The sequence below is a fragment of the Dermacentor silvarum genome, chromosome 1, assembly GCF_013339745.2.
Source record: "Dermacentor silvarum isolate Dsil-2018 chromosome 1, BIME_Dsil_1.4, whole genome shotgun sequence".
Classification (NCBI taxonomy): Eukaryota; Metazoa; Arthropoda; class Arachnida; order Ixodida; family Ixodidae; genus Dermacentor; species Dermacentor silvarum.
This window is the reverse complement of record NC_051154.1, coordinates 376198889-376222276: the sequence shown is the minus strand read 5'-3', so window position 1 is coordinate 376222276 and position 23388 is coordinate 376198889. Positions and strand designations below refer to the sequence as shown.

At 48.6% G+C, this 23388-nt stretch overlaps 1 protein-coding gene across 5 annotated transcripts in view; it reads right to left on the bottom strand.

The window, feature by feature from the left end:
- The window catches only part of LOC119437472 (uncharacterized), a 258469-nt gene that overhangs the window by 5692 nt on the left and 229389 nt on the right, over nucleotides 1-23388 (bottom strand). For all 5 annotated transcript variants that reach the window (XM_049660595.1, XM_049660594.1, XM_049660593.1 and 2 more), the window contains 3 exons: nucleotides 6335-6395; nucleotides 1715-1832; nucleotides 434-603 (listed from right to left, as the gene is read on the bottom strand). In XM_049660595.1, coding sequence (XP_049516552.1) covers nucleotides 434-603; nucleotides 1715-1832; nucleotides 6335-6379 — 333 coding nt within the window. In that variant the 5' untranslated portion in view covers nucleotides 6380-6395. The remainder of the gene's footprint in view (nucleotides 1-433; nucleotides 604-1714; nucleotides 1833-6334; nucleotides 6396-23388) is intronic.

Sequence of the window (23388 nt, the reverse complement as noted above, 5' to 3'; positions counted from 1 at the left end):
ATTGTTCAACGCAGTAGCAGTTAGTGAGGCTTCAACTTAAATGTCTACCAGATTGGTCCTATGAACCATAATTAGGCATTGTCTTTTATATTGGCGCAGTGTGCATATACAGGGTTATAGAAAGTTTCATTTTAATAAAAACAAAAGTACTTTTAATAAAACGCTATGCTGGCTACGAAAATGCTGCTTGTACAGGAGGTTTTTTATGCGTTTCGGCAGAGAAAATTTTTGCAAACTAGTACAGTCAGCAAACACACGATTGACAAACATTGAATCCCATATTTAACGAGCCGTTGTTGCTTGAAAACAAGTTGAGTCTTCCCTCTCATATGGCTCACGTGTGTTTGCTATTATTTATGATAAATTTGATCTCTTCTCGACTACGTGTTCTACCATTTCTTCGGTGCTGCCCAGGCGCGGCCTTGTTGCTCACCTGCTTGGTGCCGCACCCCTTGAGCGGTATCCTGAGCTCGTAGTACTTCCTCCCGTCGCCGTAGAACTTGCAGGGGCTGGTCTTGTCGTAATCCACGTACGTGATGCCACGGAAGGGCTCGCTGAAGTTGATTTTGACCACCATCTCACCGGAGGCACATGACAGGTACGCTGCAGAGAGGTGCCGAAGCGTCGGGTTTTAAGGACAGTGCGAAAGATCGAGGGAGTCGTGCTCCTATACCACTGAGCGTCAACCGCACCCGCGCATAACGCGTGCTTTCGATACGCGTATCGTACGTTTGGCTCCCCAACAGCGCTGGCCGCGCGCGTTAGAAGAGATAAATGAAGTTACGCTTTGTTCAAGGGACACTAAAGAGGTGCATTACGTTAATCAGTATTACTAAATTAAATAGCAAACTGCGTGACGGGAGGCTTGGTGAGCCAGAGAACACGCAAACACGAGAGAGAGGAACGAGGCGTCGTCGGCCTGAAGTGTCCGCAACAGGTCGCCATGACGTACGTCCTGTATATTTGACAACGTCTACTATGGCCTAAATTAATTGTTTATCGGTAATGCGTTGTATAGAGTGCAGCCTAAAGGACACAACCTACGAATCATCAAGAACTTTTCCTGCGCCGAAACGGCCCATATACATACATCGAAATTCGTGTGAATCACACTGAATCACTTAAGGTTTCGGAGCTAAATTAAAGAATGCCGACTTCTCTAGCTGTCTTCGATAATCATTATTTTTTTAGCCGAATGATTGAAAATTGGTGTTTTCGAACAATAATTTATGAGCCTAAATTAGTTTGTTGCTGCTCTGCAGTGTCTCGTTGAACTTTAAGAACACCGCCTAAGGACGCTGAAGAGATGGACTCCGTATATATGCATCTCCAGTAAGACCACATAGACAGTACTAGCTCTATGGGTATCTCGATATCCGCGGTAAGCGATACTTTGTATACGGTCAAACTCAATCTTTTTGTGTTGCTACCGAGACCTTTTACACGGGCGGGTATAATGGTAGAATACAGTCATTCTTTGCATCATCTTTGCAGCGCCACAAGATGTCCCTACAGTAATGCTGCGGCTTACTGCTATGTATACGTCGCCGGCATTTTCGTGTTTAGCAAAGAGTGTGACGCGCTGAAGTGGCTCCCTAAAACCGTCTGTTGCCGAGAGGCCTCTGATTAAGTGGTATTGATGCATCAGCCTTCGTGCGTTCAGCAGGCGCTTGGCATCGTTCGGCCGCTGGACACGGTGCGTGCGCGCGCCTACCTCTGGTGCGATTGGTGAGTATCTCGCTGCTGAACTCGTCGGCGACGGCCTTGTGCACCACGTTCTCCACGTGGCTGTCGTCGCGGACGCCCTCCTGGCAGCGGCCGCAAGGCGCGAGCTGCGATGCAAGGATAGAAGCAATACACGAAGTAAATACAGCGAATATACACAGCGGCGAAACTCGGCTTGCATCGCATTCGGCACGTGTCAAGAGCGCGCAAATCTGTGCAAGCACAGCGCGGCACAATATGAAGTCTTAGCCTCTCTGATGTAAGAGACTTAGCAGCAGGCAAAAGGGGAGAAAAAACAAAGTTTTTCTTCATTAGTTACTGAAGGTGGAAGACTGCCCGTTACCTCTCTTGCGACGCCAGGATGTCGCATATCTAACGTGTCGCTATTGTACTCCTCATTAACGCCCGCGTTAGAGGGTCCAGCATCTTATCAACGGACCCTTGTTAGAGGGACTGAGCAGAAGGGATGCTGCAGCAATTCAGATGGAGTAAACTATACTGTGCAGGTACAAAAACACGTCGCATCAGGTCTGGTGGTTCCTGCATGTCGCAGTTCCGTTCAACGGGGCCGCGCTGCTCGCTTGGAAATGCCTGACCTAAAACATTGAACATGAACATAATACGACAGACATCAAACATAAATAACACGCAAATAACTATGTAAATCAGTCTCAGAGACGTATATGTGTGTTGGGCCTCGTTCGACGCTCTGGCGACCTACATGTAAGCCACACATTTGCGATTCAATAAAAGGACTCGCTCGCACAAATCAAACAATCTACCCTCTCTTCGCGATGCAAACAGGTTATACGGAGAGGAGAGAGAGAACGAAGAGAGAAAGATGTAGGGTTGTTAACCCATTGCAAAGCATTGTTTGGCTACTCCGCACAAGGTATGCACTAAGTGAGGAATCAGGCAACACGTGCATGCAAGCATATATTCTTTAAAGACAACATCATAGCTTTTCGAAAATGAAGTAGCACTTGTGGCGCCTTAATTGTGAATGTCGGTCGGAACCAAGTCGGAACCAACAGCGAGTTTAATGTTGTCCAAGCTGTGCGGAGCAGTGGGAAGGGCTTTTCTCAGCACATAAAGCATTACACTTGCCTAACGGAACGCATGCGAGGCGAAGTTCTTCGTTCATTCCGCAGATGAACGTCACTGCGTCGCGGAATTTGTCTAGCTCCCATTTGTATTCCCTTTATTCAGCTGTAGTATCTTCTTTCTTCCTTGCAACTGTAACCGGTATTGCCCAGCAGAGGTTTGTTTCTATTCACTCGATGTGACTGATTAGATAAAGCATACGCCAGCTTTAGTGCGGTTTTCATTTAAGCGAGCAGTTCTTCTAGTGACGTGTCGTCTTTGTTTAGCTCTTCCGCTTAGAGCTAATTAAGCCTACGTGTTCACAAGCGCGTATAATGAGTTCCCAGTGTTATTTCCCTTTCTATAAATCTTACCTAGCTCCGTCCACCTATGCGCTGGATGGCTGCTTGAAGTCGAGTAAACGAGGACAAACGTACATTCCCACAATTTTCCCTTTTAATGACCTTGTCGGGAATGCGAGGCCAAAAAAAAAAAGTAATAAGCTAAACGACTCTTGTAGTACGTCGCGTATGCCACCGCTGCATCTTCAAGCTCTCACGTTCGCGCCTCTGCGTACACTTGTCACGGCGCCCATCAAGCACGCTTTCGATCATTCTTCGTCCGCTTCCGCGTTCCCGACCACGCTGAGACGAAAAGGCAGCGCTCTCGTCTTTCACACGCAACAATTTGAGGACTCTTCTTTTTTCTACCCAGCGTTGCGCTTTCCTTTCTCTCACACGCCTCTGACCGCGGACGCACAACAGAGCTACACGCGAGAGAGCTACATTGCGTGTCCGCATCGAGCGCTGTACTCCGCAAGCGCCAACACCATCTGTCATCCCCGACTCGCCAACCGCTAAAGAAAAATGCCCTCCTCTCGTGTCTTTTCTCTCCACTTTGGTCAAGAACAGAAGAAATCCCTCGCCGGACGATAAAGACATCCACGACCTTCACGCTGGCACCCGGCACGAAGTGCGTCTGTGACTACGCTCGGCCAGCGGCGGTGAAGACGACGAAGGAGAAATCCAGCACGGAACGGGCGGCAAACGCAGTTGCGCACGCGCTCGTGACGAACGGCGACGCTCGACCGGTCGCCCGTGTGGTTCGCGGTTTTGTCCGCGAGAGGTCGCGCGTTACCTCCCATCTTCTGCTCGCAGCGTCCGACACTGGCCGTGCGCTACGGAACTGCGTCCATGCAATTGTGCGGGCTGTCGCAAGCGAGCCACGTCCTTGCCGGTCATACCACCCCCACGACACGCACATACGCACGCTTACTGCTTGACCAACACCGCAGTGCCGCTTACATCAGGTACTTTTTCTTACAGGGGTGAGGGTGGAGAAGAACCATAAATAGGGGGAGGAGGACACTTGCTTTTTTCTGCAGTATTTATTTAAGTTCCAAAGCAGCGGTCAACAATTCTTCACCGTCCCCCTCGACGAATTCGCTACCCGTAGAGGCCGAGCTTGCTTGTCTTCCTAACTGTACACGCACACAAGCTCAGGCCACGTGGTATTAGCCCCTGGAGAGGAGGTACGCGTGTGCAAGCTTCCAGCACGTGACCTCGTACGCGGGAAAGCGAAGGGTGCGATTGCATGAGGGTTAACAGAACGCAGCGTTGTGGCCGTGTGTCTCGTTTGACCGCGGCGGCCGTCGCCTTCTTTCCGCCGTGGTGGCACGTGTAATTACGAGGCGTCCGCCCTCCAGTGACAGCGGCAAATTGAATCGCCCCTAGCATGCGACTGTAGTCTCCCAGGGGTCTCTCGGGAGAACGGTGGATGACATTCTGCTCGTGGAGAAAGTGGTTGTTACCGCGCCTCACAAATAACGGAGGCGTCGAACTTCACGCTTGGTTGCTTCGGGTGGCTTTGTTCTTGCAGAGCCAAGGTTCGCGGACACATAACGGGCCCCAATGCCTTGCCTGAGGTCACCACTGTCGGTCACCGCTCTCTCTTTCTGATTTGTTAAAAAAAAAAAAAAGCACGCGAGACTGACGCAGGAAATCGCCGCGACTTAGCCCTAATCCGGAAGTCAAATCGGTTATCATCCCCAAAAATGGGGTTTCCTGGCAGCGGCGCGTTTTCCCAGAAGAAAGTATTCGTTTTTTTTTTTTTTTTTTTCTGAGAAGGAAGGAAAATAACGGAACAGCGTCGGATAACGAAGTTGTGACGCATCGATCGCGGAGCCTTAGTCTTTCTTTTTCGTCAACGTGTATCCTGTCATACATACGTTTTTCGTGATTTTTTCGTTCTTCCTTTATATTTTTTTTCTCTACTGGTTTATCATATCAAACTCATAATCGCAAATAGTAAAGGCGCCTCACTCTGCATAATCGTAATAAAATAGTAAGAACATACTATCGGGTCCGAAAATTCGCGGGTGTCGTGTTTCGCGTGACCACCCAATTTCTGCCGAGTTCGTGGGCTGCGCTTCGGGGTGAATGAAACACTGCGTTTGCGGCAAATGCCACTAAGAGTATGTAACTTTGGACCTCGCCGCCATTTTCTATAACAACTGCTCTCTCTCTCAACCGACGCCCTGAATTCCCACCCAGCTGCACAGACTTTGCGGAAATTCAGTCTTAAGATTCCGCGACACGTGAACTTTAGGCGTCTTCAGCACACGACTTCATGGATATTAATGGCATATATTATATTATCGAAGGTGCTCTTGCCTTAGGTACTTTATGTAGTCCATGGCGGCGTTAGATATGTGCTTGCCATTTTTTTTTAAGAAGGCTGTTTTAAGCATTAATTTAGAGATTCAGGAGTTCGCAGTGAGGGAGCAAATGATTTGCAGTTGCCTACAAGAGGCGACGGTGATAATGTTCGGCGACATTTATTTCACTAATTCAGTTCATTCTCAGATCAGATCATACTCAGGTATTCCAGAGCGACCTTCGATAGGTCGCTCTGGAATACTGCACGCAGCAACCAAGTACTTAGAACGCCTTCTAATTTTTATCAAAACACAGGGCAAGAAATCGCCTTCAGTATACCTCTGAATCATCACGGCGTCTACTTAGCGACAACGGTGTTTTTATCCATTGACGAGCCAACGTACGAACCATCTGCTTTTATTTCATTTTGTTAGCCTTTCACAGTTACGCGATAGGAGCTTTGCATAAAAGACTAGAAAGGGTCCTCACAACGCTTGCCACGTAATGTGGAATTCGCAACAAAGTGCGTGGCGTATTAAAATCTCGCGCAAGCACGACTGCTGATGGAAGACAGAGGGAACACTTAGCGTATGTTGAAAGGTCGGTTAAATATGAATGCCAGTACATCAACCGTTTATTATTTTGTCCTACGGATACCATTCTGAAAAGTAACATGGGCCATTTCAAGCCAAAGCTTGAGATTTAAATGCGCTTTTGCATTACTTCAATGGCACTTCCTGCAACCGAACCTCCAATATATTTAATTGCTCTTGTTCTTCGGATTAGCGAAGCAAGCAACGTGTTTGCGCCAAAAACATGGAACGCACGAAGGTGCATGATCTGACATCCGTAACGGAAGCCTGACTTACCACGCATGCCAGGAAAATTGTCGCTGCTAGAAATCTTGTTTCCATCCTCGTAGACAGGCACCTGAAACGATAAGCCACGTGAACGTAAGTCTCGCAAGCACCAGGGTAACAAGATATGGCATTCAAAACAACAAAAAAGTTGAGACAGAGATTTAATAAAGAGCCTCGATGGTCATCGTTTGCGCACACATTGGAATGCACGTTGTCCGTACATGAACTGGATGTGAACTGCCGGCAACTGCGTTTTTATTTCTTCATTCCCGACAAACTGTGAGAACTTTCTGTAGAAACTGCTTGTGTTCTGATGCACGCAATAGAAATGCACAAGGGCGCGCCACGGTACAGCTTAGTGGCTATGACATTACGCTGCAGAGCTCAACGGTGTCAATACCGGCCGCGGCGGCTGTATTTCAAAGGGGGGGGGGGGGGGGGGGGGGACGCAAGCACGATCGTGTACTTAGATTTAAGTGAACGTTAAGGAACCCCAGCTAGCTCAAATTAAATCGGAGTCCCGTACTACGGCGTGCCTCATAATCATATTGTGGTTTCGGCACGTAAAATCTCAGAATTTATATTTACCTCAAGTAAACAAAGTACACTCCCATTAGTGTTTAAGAAAGGCACGACAATAAGACGAAGCAAAGAGAAAACAATGTTTATATGGAGCGATGCATTAGGCATGTTTCGGGAAATCAACCTTCATGTTAATCTGACGAGAGTGACGGAAACTAAGACGTCACCTCTGCATGAGGCACAGGATTGCTCACAAAACCGTTGTGCGTCAGTTGCTTTCAGCGCAATTCCCATGAGTTCCGCTGTAACGAGTGACGGCCGGCTAGTGCTGCTTTTCTCATGGATATCGCATCAGCCCTTCTGTATGGACTGCCTGCACCATCGCCTGACCATACCATCGCTCACGACATCTGGACCATACACGTCGCACAACTGCTGGAGGATGCCTGCTGGCGTCAGCTTCAAAATATCGATGTAAACATACAAACGCACGATTACGCCACAAGCATTGCTTTCGGCGGGACGTTGTGTCAGAGCCACCAGGACCGCCATACCCCTGTTTCGCATCGCGCGACGCAAACTGCACCTGCGGAACTTTCAGCGCTCTCCAAAACTGGGACGGTGAGCAGAGCAGCGTTTTGTCAGCGATGCTACGTCTGAGGGTAGTATCCTTGTTTCAGTGACTGGCCCCGGGTTAGCATGACGCCGGAAAGCAAACTGCGCTATGTTACCTGTCTCCTTTGCGCTCTTGTCACGGGGCCAGTTTATAAACAAGCTAAAGCAGTAACGCTGATCATCTGATAACTGATCATCTGATCATCTGATCGTCCCTGATAACGGAAAGACAACTTTCCGTTATCCTCCGTTTTTCATTACCAAGTTACCAGGCAACCAAGTTACGAAAACGAACTTGACGAACACTCCTTGATCAGCAGGAAAAACAGGACTCAAGCATGCGAAATAATGCCAAGGCCTGACTAGTGTTTACACAACTTATCCCTCATTTTCGGACTCTGGCAGGGTTAATACGTTAACGAGCGCTTTGCGTTCTTGTGATTGATTGTGCGGCTTTTACTTGTGCCTTCTGATATTTATCCAAAGCTGTTTCTTGCGTCTCAGTGTCTTACTGAAAACGTTGTACGACTGCTTTCGAGGGCATACGTCCGATTACTGCGTTGCCGCTTCGTATACATTCAACAGTACGAGCATGAAAATCACAGCTTTTACAAAGCATATACCTTCACCATTCCTAAAATCATTTTTCTAATTATATACCGGAATACCAAGAAGCCGCCACAACTACGGTTTCTGTGATTGTAAAAGGTAAGTTCAGCTAGACTGTCACCACGCTTAGGTCATCACTCAACCACGCTTACCATCTAATCAGCAATGCTTATGTCGTCACAAAAGAATGCAACGAGAGATATTACATGTCAGCGCACAGCTCTCAGTGTGTGATTGAACACGTGCTCCCTAACAACTTACAAGCCATCTTCCACGATGCAAATGCAGGCCCTTTTCGCTTCTTCATGCATTCATTTTTGCTTTGAGTGCTTTCTATCTACCTGGCTCAAAATGAGTACTTCCCAACCTCCTAGTACCGCCTCGACGTACAAGGTAAGTTGAGTCGACCTTCACGCCACCGCTGTGCCATCGCTGTGTTTGAGACTCAAGAAGTAAGCACCATGCATGCATTGGCCCTGCGAACTGATCAAACCCACTCTTGACGCACCATTTAGACAACGGCACCGAGATATCGGAAGTACTGTTTCTCTTCACGGGATCACCTCCCCGTGTTGTGGTGTACAGTGCTCGTCAAACACATGTAGAATATGCGGCTAGCATTGCTAGCACCGAACCGAAAATCGCAAGACCTTCCGCCAGGTGGCAGGGACGAAGCGCTCCGGCGTTGCTGTCAATCACGTGCCGCGCAAGCTTTCCACTGAGGACCATGGCGATGCGGACTGCGTCGCTTCGTTTCGGTTGGACGCTAGCGCAGTTCTTGCTTGCTCTTCTGCGGCGCGTATTTGCGATGCTTCGCGCATTTTTTTCTTCACTTTTTTTTATCCCTCCAACGTATACGTCAGTGCGCACGCAATCGGCACCTACGCTATCTACAAACGGGAGAAATGCGCATGTTGGTAAATTACGGCCTCCGAGATTTAAGTTCGAAAGCTTAGGCGTAATGCCCGTTTTCAAAGGTTGGGTGGCTACAAGCGGCTTGCGAATTTATTGCGCAGTTCGCGCGTTGCCGTTACGCAGTGCGATGTGCTTTTTGACACTCGGGCATGAGTAACGGAGGTTCTGTGGATCAAGCGCACCTCATTTTCGCCGTTTTAACCACTTGGTTAGCGCGGGACCACGGAAAATTTGTCAGTGGCTCGCGGAACCCTGAGCAGGGGCCTGCGGAACCCCAGGGTTCCGCGGAACCCACTTTGAGAACCCATCCGATAGACCTTTAGACGAATAATATTGTTACGCGAAGGACGAGTCAAGTAAACGAGACACTATTTACAGATTATATTAGCGCGATAGCGTTAGGGGCCCCGTGTCGCAGAAAATCCAGCGTCGGCAACCGGCGTCGGCGTACGATGCGGGTGGCGGAGAAAATCATCCCCAACCCCGACCGCGCAAGCACTCCACGTGGTGCAAGGCTTTGGTGAACAAGAATTGAATTTCTCACAGTGAAATTCGTCAGGAAAATGGTAAAGTACGACTTTACCATTCGGCGTCGGATTCGCCGTCGGATTGTTTACCAATCGGCGTCGGATTGTAATTTGAATGTACGAGAACCTAATTCTGCTACGAGGAAACCCCTTTTCCAGCATCTCTACCAGATCTACAGCCACGCGTTGCGATGCGAACGGGTCCCCATAACGCTATCGCGTTCTACTCTTCAAGGCGAAGCTTAAGCGTCCTCCATTTTTTTTTTAAGCAGCGGTTGGCAGCGCTGACCGGTTGGATTCACAGCGCAAGACAAGTTCGCACTTCCTACTCTTCGCTCGAGTGAAGGAGCCCGCGCGCCTCGTTCAAACGACGAAATACAACACGCGAGCAGCATAATCCCCCGGCGGCAGAAGCGAAGTCTCGTAGGGTCTCAAAGTCATCACTTGGGAGGGTGACACTTCTTCAGTCGTGTAACGTGCACGATATCACTGGACCATGGGAAGCAAATGGGGCATCAGGGGCGATTTCGTAGATGACGGGAGTCACGGCACGAAGCACCCGGTATGGGCCTGTGTAGCGAGACAGCAGTTTTTCTGACAGGCCGACCTGACGCGACGGAGACCACAGAAGCACCAAAGAACCAGGCGGGAAGTGCACGTCTCGGTGTCGCCGGTCGTACAAACGCCTTTGACTGTCTTGGGAGTTCAGAAGGCGGTCACGGGCAATTTCCCTTGCGTGGGCAGCGCGGGCGACGGCATCAAGTGCTTATTCACTGGTGGGTGCCGCGTGAACAGGGAGAGTTGTTTTGAGGGGCAGTGCTGGTTCTCGGCCGAACAGAGGGAAAAATGGTGTAGAACCGGCTGTGTCGTGGCGCGAGGAATTATAAGCAAACGTGACAAACGGTAGAGCGAGGTCCCAGTCAGTGTGGTCTGAAGAGACATACTTAGCGAGCATGTCTGTGGGAGTGCGATTCAGACGCTCCGTGAGGCCATTTGTTTGCGGATGGTATGACGTGGATAGCTTGTGCCTCGTTGCACAGGACTGCAAGACAGTGAGGACCGGCGCAAAGTTCCTCCTCTTTGTGACGTACCTGCTGTGTACGGTGTTTAGTTTGACAACGGGGTGGAGGCATAGGCGAAAGTGATAACTGCCCCCTTTCACTCTCGGCTGGCGTAATCGCAAAGCGCAGAAGCCGCAACCGCTATCAAAACACGAAACCGCTCAGCCTGTAACGATGGTAGCTTCTGTTATACCGAGATAAGGGAGGAGCCTTGCGCCGGTCCTCACTGTCTTCCATACGTAATCATGCGAACGGCAATTAAACTTCGCAGTTCGATATCTCGGAGCACGGATGCCCTAGAAGAATTCTGCCAAATGAAAGTGTAGAAACACAACTGCGTCTAACTTTTCAATACAAACATGCCTGCTTACTGCAGCCAATAAAAAGTGAATTATTCAATTTTAGTTAATTAAACCACCGACATCAATAATTACCACCTCATTCTGTGTCCCCCTGGGCGCTTAACCTTACTGTAGAGGTGCTCTTCACATACATCTAAGTTCCTAATTAAAAAAAAAAGAACTGTCGACTTAACTTCGATCACCCTGTAAAGAGTAGCAGTACAATTTCGTACGCAATGTATACGGAATGAAATCTCAAATCAAAGGCTCTAAGAGGAACCTCCTGTTGGTACTAAAAACGTGAAAATAAATATTAATACAGCAGCGAGCATAGTGTTATATACATATAGCAAAGTCAGTGTAAGTGTATAGATATACTTGTAGAAAGCAATAGACAACTGGCCACGTATCCGAGCAGTACCGGTGGTTGCCCATGCTACACAAGACACGCACCTATGCGCCAATCAACGGGCTCGCAGTGATTCAGCGACAAGAACCAGCCTCGGAAACCGGGAAACAAATACGCCCTGCTTAGAGAACCTCTAAAGCAACTATAACATTTAAACTTCCCGAGAAATAGCAAGTTTCGCTCGTCCTAGCACCGCATTGCCCATGGAATACAAACTGTGGCTATCGACAGTGTCCGGCTTCGCACCGCAATTCATCGATATACTTCCCTCCCCCACCCCCTACTATGTGATCTCCGCCTGTGGACGCCTACTTCTGTTTCGCACCTTTTCATCATGTAAAAAGCCGGGGTCAACGCTTGAGTTTCTGTAAAATTCTTGGAAGAGGCCGACGCGAGCAGTGGCGCGTAGCCGCCGTGGCTGCCGTTGTCAACTCGACAGGCCATTGGAGGCATTTGGCCTCTTGCCCATTCCTGTCATCCCGTTAAGAGCTATAGCTCGTCCTAGCGAGACGCTTTAGCATCAGCTATACATTTGCTAGAAAAGAGTCCCCCGCTTCGCTCGTTGTACCGCCATTCCTGCAGGAGGAACGGGCCGTCAAGTGTAAGAGACGTGGCCACGGTAAACTCGAGAGTTATATCCACGTGTATGGGAGTGGAATCTTTCCGTGGTCGTGGTGGCTGTATGCATACGCGAGGTACAAGAGAGATACGACTCAAAACGCGCGGTTCTAGATAAACTCTCTTTGTTTTCTTTTTCGCTAGCGGAGCGGAACGCGCGCGGTACCGTGAGCTGAAATGCAGTGCTAAATCGTACAGTTGTGTTGCTGTAGAGTGCGTATATGTATAATCCACATACTGTGACATCTCTCGCAGAACGTACGGATGCTTTTGGTAGTGACACCGCAACACGACGTGGGAGAATAGCGAAGCGGTGTACGCGCCAACATGGTGAAAGGAAACGCAGTGATATTTCTATGGAAGGCCCGTATATAGAGTGCGGAGTCAATGCGCCAGACTCCGCAGCTCGGCGGAGGAGGAGGAAAAGGAAGAAAGGAAAGGCAGGGAGGTTAACCAGACGCACGTCCGGTTTGCTACCCTACACGGGGAAGGGGTTTAAAGGGATCTACATGCATCGAGGGAGGCAAAGCAAACCGGCGCGAGCGGTTCGCGATGCTCTGCACGATTTCTGTAGCCTGAGCAGCCGAAAGCATCATCACAGCTGAGACGTATTAGCGTGGACATATGCCGGAATACCGAGAAATGTACGCGGTAACGTCAACGTTGGTTATGTCATCTTCTGACACTGGCGATAAACCGTGACACCCCAGAAGGCTACTTATGCTGCCGAGCTGCGATCAAAGATAAAACCGGAAAATTGTGATCGTGACGATCATTTTGCTTCTAGCACGTCCATCAGCGGATGATTAAAGTAGTACATCTCCTTGAGCAAAAAGTCACCTGATGTCGATACCAACATTGCTATTGACGTTCTATGCATGACTATAGGCTGACGAAAACTCCTCGCCTTGCACAGCTCCGCCGCCCTTCTCCGTAATAATATGATTTACTTGTAAAAAAAACTCAGTCATTTTTGTCATTCATTATTGACAAATCTCCGCTCTTGTTTAATCGCGCGCTAGGACCAATGCGTGAGGGTTAGAGGGTACAGCACTCACATCGGCAGGGGAAAGCATATCCTCACTGCGCATGCCGAACCAATTGAGCGGAGCGTGGCATTGCGTCAACTTGGGTCTTTTTTTTTCGTTTTTAATTAATTAAATTCTGAGGTTTCACCTGCGAGAAACACGGCCTGATTATGAGGGTGCCGTAGTTGGGGGGCTCCGGAATAATTTCGACCACGTGGGGTTCTTTAACGTGCATCCAATGCACGGTACACAAGCGTTTTTGCATTCCGCCCCCACCAGAATGCGGCCGTCGGGACAGGATCGAACGCGCAACCTCGAGCTCAGCAGAGCTCAGCAGACCCGCCGCGGTAGCCACTCAGCGGGTATTTGTCGTTCTTCAGCCAAGCCGTCCGCGCGTCGCTCATGTCTGCGGTGCACGCACTTGTCAAAGACGCGAAATCAACACAGTACGCTGCAGCACGGACTCTGTGTGAAAAGCGTGCGGAACGAACTGCAAGTAGCGCTCAGTCGCTTGCGCAATGTTTCAGAAGTAGAGGTACGGAAAAACGTATTTTTTTAAAGCCGCCTTGTCATATGTACAACAGCGCGAATGAACTTTCTGGCGCCCTACATGACGCCATCATTATCATCATCTTCAGCCTATAGTTATGTCCACTGCAGGACGAAGTCCTCTCCCTGCGATCTCCAATTATACCCCTGTCTTGCGCTAGCTGATTCCAACTTGCGCCTGCAAATTCTCTATTTTCATCACCCCACCTAGTCTTCTGCCGTCCTCGACCGCGCTTCCCTTCTCTTGGTACCCATTCTATAACTCTTAATGGTCCACCGGTTATCTGCCCTACGCATTACATGGCCTTCCCAGCTCCATTTCTTTTCTGTTAATGTCAACTAGAATATCGGATATCCCGTTTTCTCTCTGATCCACACCGCCCTCTTCCTGTCTCTTAACGCTACGCCTAGCATTTTTCGTTCCATCGCTCTTTGCGCGGTCCTTAACTTGTTCTCGAGCTTCTTTGTTAACCTCCGAGTTTGTGCCCCATATGTTAGCACCGGTAGAATGCCTTGATTGTACACTTTTCTTTTGAGCGACAGTGGCAAAGCTCCCAGTCAGAATTTGGCAATGCCTGTCATATTGTGCTGGCTTGCCAACCTCAAGGATCCTGCAGGCAGACTAGCCCGTTGGAGCCTACGCTTACAAGAGTACGACATAACCTTTGTCTACCGATCTGGAAGAAAGCACAGTGACGCTGACTGTTTGTCACGCGCACCGCTCCCTACGACTACGACGTTTCTACACAGAAACGTAGTGTGTTGTCTTTCTTTCTGACTAACACTACAATATGCACTGATGATCAGGGTTCCCTGTGAGCAATTGACGTACAGTTCAATATTAGAAAGCGCGAATATGGACACCCCCGTCCCTATCCTTTTTACCTTGTGGTCTGTGCATATTCCTGCTTTGATATGATCTGAAACTACTCTTTTATGCTTATGCCAGCAAACATCCTATTCGCGGTTTGATTTTGAGCCGCGACTCAGTATCGATGAATCAGTAAGACTAGATTTTAGTTTCTCCCTCAAGGGAAGCTATAGTCACGAGTGGAAGGAGGAGGCGTGTAACTCGCTATAGGCAGACCTATATCTTTGTGCAAAATCTGTCACCAGGTACTTCGCCCGAGCGCCCTCATAATAGTTCAGGTAGAGCCTGAAGCCCGCCACAAAATGAAATGAGGCGCAGTATGGTGTAAGGGGCTCTCATTTGCATTTTGCGTAGGTTTAGAAGTGTGCCATTTGAACTATCAATAGGGAAACCTTCTATGAAAGGTTTGCTCTCTGCGAGTGATACACGTGTAACGCATCAACTACAACGTGAAAGAGATCGGAAACAGGGAACTCGCCGATGAAAAGTCAGGAAAATGTGCAGCGTAACTCTCTCTCTCTCTCTCTCTCTCTATATATATATATATATATATATATATATATATATATATATATATGGCTTCTGAGGTTTTCAAAAACTTGAGATCTTAGACTGGGAGGCGTACAGAATGACAAATGATGGCGCAGGGAAAAATTGCAGTAGACGGGTACCGCCGACCTAAATGCCACCACCCCGCTTTGCGCCGTTTTTTGTTTGCTTCTTTGTCTTGTCTTTACATCTTCATGAGATACAAGATAAACAATTTCGCATACTCGTCCGGGAGTATAGAAGGGGCGAACGATGACCCCGTGTGATAGCGACACAGAAACGGATCTGGCCGACACGAATGATTTCAACACGGACCGCCGCATGTCCTATACACTTTCACCAGCCTGTAAGTTGGGCTCCCTCCCGCGTCTCGCATGCTTCGCTATCCCGGTGTGTGTTGCGTGGCGTACACCAGTGCTGGGATTGAGCCGTTGCCGCGGCGCCGCTCCGAAACAAGAAAGAAAAACTGCACGGTCTTCGATCGCTGCGGTGGTGCTCGGAGAGTCGCGGATGTGCTCATGCGGAGAGATTAGACGTGCCAGTCGGTACACGGCGTGGACGAGATTGTGCGCTTTCTCCCGTACACATGCAGCACGTGCGCTCAAGCCGCGCCGCGCATTACGCGTGTGGCGACCCCGTTTTACTCGGTCGTGATCGCGACGTTCGAGACGCGCCGGTGAAACCTGAGAGTGTATATATGTATATGTATATACACGAGTCCCCGTTTGTTTCTCATCTTTCTTCGGTTCTCGCCTCGGCGCGCGGGCCCAGATTCCTCACGGCGATTCCGTGGATGGATAGCTTGCTGCTCGCAGTCGGCTTCCGCGTCAAGTTGGGACGTTTATACCACGTCGAGCACGAGAACACGTGTGTTTCGTACAGAGTCGACGTAACTGCGTTGCGCAACCTGTTTTTTTTTTTTTTTTTTTTTTTTTTGCCTGTTCGCGCGAACGTTTCGATCAAGGGTCTACAGCGCACTTGCGCCCTGCGCTGGCCTCGTTGAGGCAGCTACATACTACTTTAAAGGCACACTAAAGAGAAGCATAGTTTGAGATATAATAGTATGTCCCAGTTTTGCGATAGCAGAAAAAGATTAGGAAAAGAAAGCTACTATTACGGTGAGAAGAGGCTTGGTAAGTCAGGAAGGACGCGAAAAGGAAATACGGGTGGCGGCACCGCCTTGAAGATCCCGCACTAGCTTGCCGTGACGTCATGGATTTTGATCGAGTCAGCCCGGGCTTAGTTAAAATCTTATCGGTATAGATGGACCCTGATGCCACATTGACGTACCGGCGCTGTGGTTTCGGCGTGAAATAAAAAAAAAAAGAGATGCGACTTTGACCAGCATTTCATCTTGAAATAATCAACAAATTTACCCGAAACTTAACGCAAATATTGTTTATAAAAACTATTCTATGAGTTTAAACTAATTTATTTCTTCTCTTTAGTGTCACTTTAGGCAAACGCTAGAATGAAATAACTGCAATCCCGACTATGGCAGCCATAGCATGAGTGGCTGCGTGGTGTGCCAGGAAGCGTACGATCCTGGCCCTGTTAAGCCCCCCTGAATAAAACTAAAATGGTTGGCACATTCTTTTATCTTGGCCGCCGCAGCTGCTGCGAGGAGCTTGAGAGGAGGCAGGAGAGAAGGTCGGCGTCTCCCAATTGGATGAGCGCCCTCACGTGGTATTTTTCGCGCCCTTTTCTCCATTTTTTCTTATTTTTTTGCGTTTCGGCGCACTCGCCACCATGACAGTTGGCCGTCGAGTTGCTGCGGTGAGTCATTTACAAGGGATTTGACGTGTTTTGGCTAAGTTTCGTGGTTACCGGCGTCATTGAAGAACTCTGTTTTTGTTTTGTCTTGTGTTAGGGATTGCTTTTAAGGGTATTGAAGGTGCAAAAGTGTGCGAACAGAGCATGTTTCTTTGTTCACAGGGTACGGAGCTCACTCATGGGTAAGCTTATTTATGCACGGGTAGAATCGCGCGAGGGTTGCTTTCTCGGTTCTCGTTCAGACTTTTTTTTTTCCTGATTGCGCTATCGTTAACAAGTGTACGAATCTATGAAGTGCAGGCTGTCTGCTGTGGCCCCCATATCATGCTAAAAACGTAGCACGCGTTATTATTGTACTAATCAAAGTGCGTATAGCTTTGTCAGTCCATGCTTCTGTTTGGCACCGCAAATATATTTTGCGAGGACAAGCTGTTCATGACAAGGGTAAATAATTTTGACTATTGTCAGTAGGCTTTCTCCCTTTCGCCGTCACGACAGACTAAATTGGTGCAGTAGGACGGGGTTTAAAGCGAGTTTGTTAGCTCATATTGACTTGAAAACAGCGCAAAGAAAAGGGGGGGGGGGGGGGAGGAAGTGGGTAGACAACCACCAGCGCAGGTTATCAACAGGTTATATAACTTGACGGTGTATTATATATCAGGCTCGTAGCCAGGGGGGGGGGGGGGTTCTCCAGCAGGGCTCCCGCCACCCCGTTGCGCAAAGCAACTGGTCAACAGCTGCTCACCCTGTGCAAGACTGAGCAGAACTTTCCGTGCCCATGTCCTATGGCGCTGAGTACATCGGCCGAACGTCTTATTATTTTTGGCTCTCAGTAACGCTGTCTTATTTTTATTACTGAAATGTGTTGACACGAAGCGTCCGCATAAAAATATTATACTATTAGGAAGATTCATCTCAAAACTAAAAGTATAAAAGTAATAATAAAATAGTATTTAAAAAGGCACATGTTTACATACTGCGATTTTTACCGAAAATAATTACTGAAAAATAGGTGCTTTCCTCAAATAGTCAAGGGCTTCAGCAAGTGCCCCCCCCCCCCCACCCGAAAAAAAATTGCTGGCTACGGGAGTAACACACACACACACACACACACATATATATATATATATATATATATATATATATACATAGATCTTGCATTGAAAAAGCCGTAAGATGAGACGCCTAGCACATGTTTGAATGAATTAAAAAGCGATCACTCCGAACATGTGCTGCATTTGTAAGCTTTGTTATATTGGTTTCTTTTTGCGACGCGCAGTGTCAAGTTTTCGCGTTTGTGTACCCTGTTTGTATATATAGTCATGTATCTTTCAATTATATACCTATTAATAGTCTGCACTCGTGTTTGTCTAGTCGTGTCCCGGTTTCTCTTTTCTCTCTCTCTCTCTCTCTTTTTTTTTTTTTTTTTGAGCAGGTTCCAGGAATATACGCAATGTGCCTCGAGCGGCCGGTGGCGTGGCAAAGTTGCGTGTATTCGCGGGCTTCTTTCACGCTCGGAAACTACACTTTTATGTAGCACGTATTGAGCAACAGATATCTGTATCGGGAGTTTTTCATATTGGTTAAAAATTTTTTCAAGGACACTTTTCATCTAATTATAATATTTGAGAACTTGATTAGTTATTTAAGACTAGTTATGTAATTAGGCGGAATGAAAAACATAATCTGAGTATCTCTAAGAGACGGCAAACAACAAACATTGCCTTGGTTCTGTCCAACTACGTGGCATTTCCATATTTTTAGCGTTCGGCCGAAGTTAAGTGAAACACCCTGTATATGTTGCTTGTCCCCAGTGTGACTGTGAACGGCGGGAATTGAACTCTTCGATAGCGCTAATTAACGATAGATTGTGCAGTGAAAAGTGTTACTTGGGCCACTGACCATGCAGGCATATCAATGAAGCGAGCCATCAAGGCTGTCTTGAAACATTTAATTAACAGAGGCCTAGATTGAAGCCTGTGAACGGGCCCTTCAAAGAGAAACGTGTATACTATATAATCGCATCCTACTGCCTGTCCTCATCATCATTCCTCAGTCACTCATTTTTATCATCTTCCTTATCCCCCTGATCAGAGTAGCAGGTTGGAGGACTCTACGTTTTTTTCAACATATTCTCCTTTCTCTCTGTCTCTCCCTCAATAAAGCTTCGCTTCACATAGATTCTAGCATTGGTAGATCTGCATAATTGTGATGTAACTACGTGCGGCCTGAAGAACAAGCAACAGTCGTAGTCTTTCAGTGCAGCTTAGCAGCAGCGTCGAGTTCTTGTACACAGTAAATCTGTGCAGTTCTCATGTAATCATTCTTCGGTTACGCAAACGAACTTGAGCCGGTTCGAAGCGGTTTGAACCGTTATTTTTTCGCTCCGGAATTGAACCGGAACTGTACTGTTTTCAGCGAACCGGAACGACAACCGGAAGGAAAAAAAAGTTTCGGTTCGACACTGTGTCAGTGGCCGTCTTTCCTTGGGCGTTCAGAACCTTAGCGCTTTGCCGTCGGAGTGGTTCAGTGGTCGTTCTGCTGCTGAACACGAGGTCGCGGGAGCGATTCCAGGCGGCCGCTTTCTGATGAAGGTGGAATGCATAAAGAAAAAGAAAAATTCGATGACACCTAAGCATTTCTTATGAGTTATGAATGCGAAAGCATTAATGTCTAATTGAACGTCGCCGAGCTGTCCTTCGAGTAATGAACTCTTTGCGCGCAAGCGAGCGCGTTGAGACGCTTGGTGGCCAAGCACTTTCGCCCCTTTCGGGCAGGCCCTTTCGCCCGCTCTGCTCCGTCGAGGCGCGACGGTGACGTGGCGTCGCAGCCAATGGGGAATTTAGGTGCCGTTTCGCCACTACAGGCACCGGCTTTTTCGCTCAATGAGCCATTTGATGCTTGCGCATCAAAAAGCGCTCGTGTGCCATGCTTTGAGGGCACGTTAAAGAAACCCCAGGTAGAAAAAATTATTCCGGAGCCGTCCACAACGGCGTCCCTTATAACCGGCTGTGCATTCTCGGGACGTTCAACCCCACCCCAATTTTGCGCTTTGTTTTAACGTGAGCCATCCTGTTGGCGCAACGCATGCACGGCAGAGATTTTCAATTGATATTTGCTGTTCAGTTGGTAATATATATATATATATATATATATATATATAGAGAGAGAGAGAGAGAGACGTTTTAATGGCAGAAAGGTGGAGAGGTCGGCCTGAGTGAAGTGCCTCTAGCCTGCTACTCCACGCTGGGGAAGGGGGTTGGGGGAATAAGAGAGACAGGATGTGAAGAGGAAGGATGATCCTGGTATGGTGAACACGATGACTTCCCAGAACAGCACAGTCACCTTCGCGGGCAGAGGTAGATGCTACTACAGTGTAGCCAGAAGACTGTCTATAGCTTGCATAATTTTTGCAGCTGTTAGCGCCACTGGCGTATTTAAACCAGTCAGTAGCAACTGCAGGGCGTCGATTATTTGACGCAGCATCGCTTTGATGACAGAGTTCAACGGTGATTTTTCAGTGCATTGTCCTTGCTCGCGCTGACAGTCTAAGGCCCGTCTACGCTGCGGCAAGCAGGGCCATATATTCGAATCCGGGCTTGTGAGGCTCGCTGAAGCAATGGCTCGGAGAGATCGATCGAGGCCGATTGAACTACCTTCTGCTGGACCTGTGGAATTGGAGCCAAGGAGCTCTCGTTTGCACCTACAGCTTGCCCACGTCGGTAATACTATAGTGATGTGGAAATAAGCAGTTTGTTGAAAATACAGCTTGCCCACGTAGGCAATATATAGTGATGTGGAAATAAGCAGTGGCGAGTTTCATCGGTGTATTTTTCTTAGGGTGCTTAGCCTATCCCGGTACGCCACCGCGAGCAATGCTGTCGTAGGGTTGTGTGTTCGTGCGCAGTCGGCTAGACGTGAGCGCAGATGGTTATTGACCCTTTTCGCGGAGCAGTTTGATTTAGAGAAACGAGATGGCGCTCCCGGCGGCGCGCCATACCTCTCCTCAGCGACCGCGCACGAATACGAAACCATTACCGATTCTACCTTGCTTCTGTGCGATCAGCTGTCGGAAATGCAACTGAGTTTTCGCGAACAAAGTGTGCTCCAATCATGCTAGTTTGAATCATGTGGATTGAAGACGTATGCAGTAGTTTGCTGCAAAAATAGTGACTGGCATGTTAAGGAATGCAATGAATCTGTGTGGCCAAGTTCGCGGACCGCTGCTGCAACTGTCCGAACGTGTTACCGGCACTTCGAGATGTACGGCTTTCCTCGAGGATACAGAAATTTGCTCATCCGCCAGCCTTGTATCGCTAACCTTCAAAGAAAGGGCTTCATCCCCAGAACGTCGGCAAGAGTGAGTACCACTCGTTAAACAATGACAAAGGGAGTAGCGCCGCTTCCTGTCATAGTAAGTTTTGTGCACGTTATCTATACAAATCTGTCCCAAATGGCAGGAAAACTTACGCCCACTCTATCGCCGACGTATCAAGAATAAGTGAATGGGCGCACACTTGAATATATGCGCACTGTATACGCACAATAAATGACGGACTACACCTATCGCGCACGAATTGTCGAAGCTGAATGTTTCGTGACAGTCCACAAGAGTAAGCGAGTTGCTAGCTGTAATATATACTTGCTACAAGGTATTGCAATGTAAAAGACAGCTACGTTTCAAGCCTTGTGCGCAGCAAGAACAAATCTATCGGAACTGAGCACAACCGCGAGCGATTAGGCAGAAAATAATCAGATAGTGGCCGCACCAAGGAACTTCACTGAGTCAGAACCTGACAAGCCACTGCTTCAAAATATTTGCCGAATAAAGAACAAAGAGCAAAACACTCTAATCCTGACTAAATTCGTAATCTGAAAGCTTGGATAGCTTGGAACACATATTTAGCCCCGCTTTTAGAAGAAGCACCATATACGCTGCTTGCGCCGTTTGGACATAGCTTAATCAGCTCCGAAAGCGCTTTTGCATGGTCTCTGAAGCTGTGATCAAAGCTTCGTGTCGTCCGCCTAGTCACCGTTTACGATATTTCCGAAAACAGAGGTTTTCTAAGCCGCGCCGGCGTCATACACTTCCATTGTATACAAGGAGGCAACGGAGGCAGTTGAGGCAAGCAATGGACCCGTCACCACGTGATCAAACATGGCAGCGCCCACGAGATCGCCGCGAAAAGGGTCAATAAATACACGTGGTGGTCTTGTGCAGCTCCCGTACCGGACAAGTATAGGTACTTGCGCTCGGTTTGCCCGAATGTTGCTGAAAGGCGCAATATGCGCTCCATACAACGTACGGAAGCGCTTTGAATTTCCGTTAGAAGTGAAGGGCTGAAGCTTTACTTCTCTCGTTTTTGTATGACGGATAAATAAATGACGCCAATCTTAATGAAGGAATGCATTAAATAAGCAGGAAATACGTCATTACAGCATTAAATCATCGGTTTTTATTCGCAGATACGTGGGAAGGATCGTCTCTCATCGGTGACGTCGAATATTTTTGGAATGCGTGTTATAACGCCGCAGCAATGCTTTCGTATGCACCTCGGTGAAGTAACTGCTACGGGTCCTTAAGTTGACAATAAATGTGTAAGTGCAAAGTAGTTCATTTCATGCGGTTAAAACGCGACTATGATTTCACTGTGCTTGACTGGCCGACTTTCGGATGCGTTTGTTTGTTATGCAGCACGCTGCGACAAATTACCTGCTTAACGTTCACTAATTACTCCATTCGGCAACGTCCAAGACCGGCAACGCGCAAGACGCCCAACGTCCCTTTGACGTAGATGGGAAGAAATAAAGAACCTACCTATATGAGAGTGCGAATAAGCCTGGCGCACGTTGAGTGTTAACGCGCCACTGGCGTCGACTCATCGTACAGACTTGCACCGCCTTCGATCGCTCCCTCTAGTTTTTTTCGCCGCATTACGCGATACGATGGGGGCGCCAATATATCCGAACACCGCGCCGAGGCGAGCAGCGAGGAGCCCACACTTTTTGCGAAGCCGCAACAAGCTTTGCAAAACAACCGGGCGTGCATCCAGGCGAGATAAACAAACAAACAAGCAAACAAACAAAAAGAACCGAGAAACAAAACACAAGCGATGAGCAAGAAATAAGGGAAGCAGAAGTAGCCAGCGAGAGATACGCGACAGCACCACGCTGCCACCTTCGCACCCCGGCCTACATGTCTCCCCCCTCCTCGTGCGTGTGCGCTTATCTTTGAACAGCACATCTCTCGCCACGAGAGCGAGCCAAGTGCGCCGCCCGCACTGCTGTGCCGCTGGCCGACTCTGCACAGCTCGCGCATGGGGGTGTAGCACAAGGCAGGCACGACCACGTCGTCGCCACACATCCGCGCCCAAAGGCAGCGCCCAAGGTTAGGCCGCCGCCGTGAGTGTCGGCGTCGAGGGGCTGCAGCGGCACAGGAGGAGGCACAGCGCTATATAAGGCAGAGTGGCGTGCGTGGGCCGGGTCCTTGCACACTGGGCGACCTTGGCGAGCGACGGCGCCGATCGCGGCCACCACCACGACGTTACGCGACGCGGCTTCTTGCGCGTGGGGACCCCCGCAATCCGTCGTTATTTTATTATTCTCCACTTGCGATGTGTTCCCCGCTGCTCCGTTGCTGCCTGCAAAGCGGCCGATGGCTGCGCTTTGCGGTTCC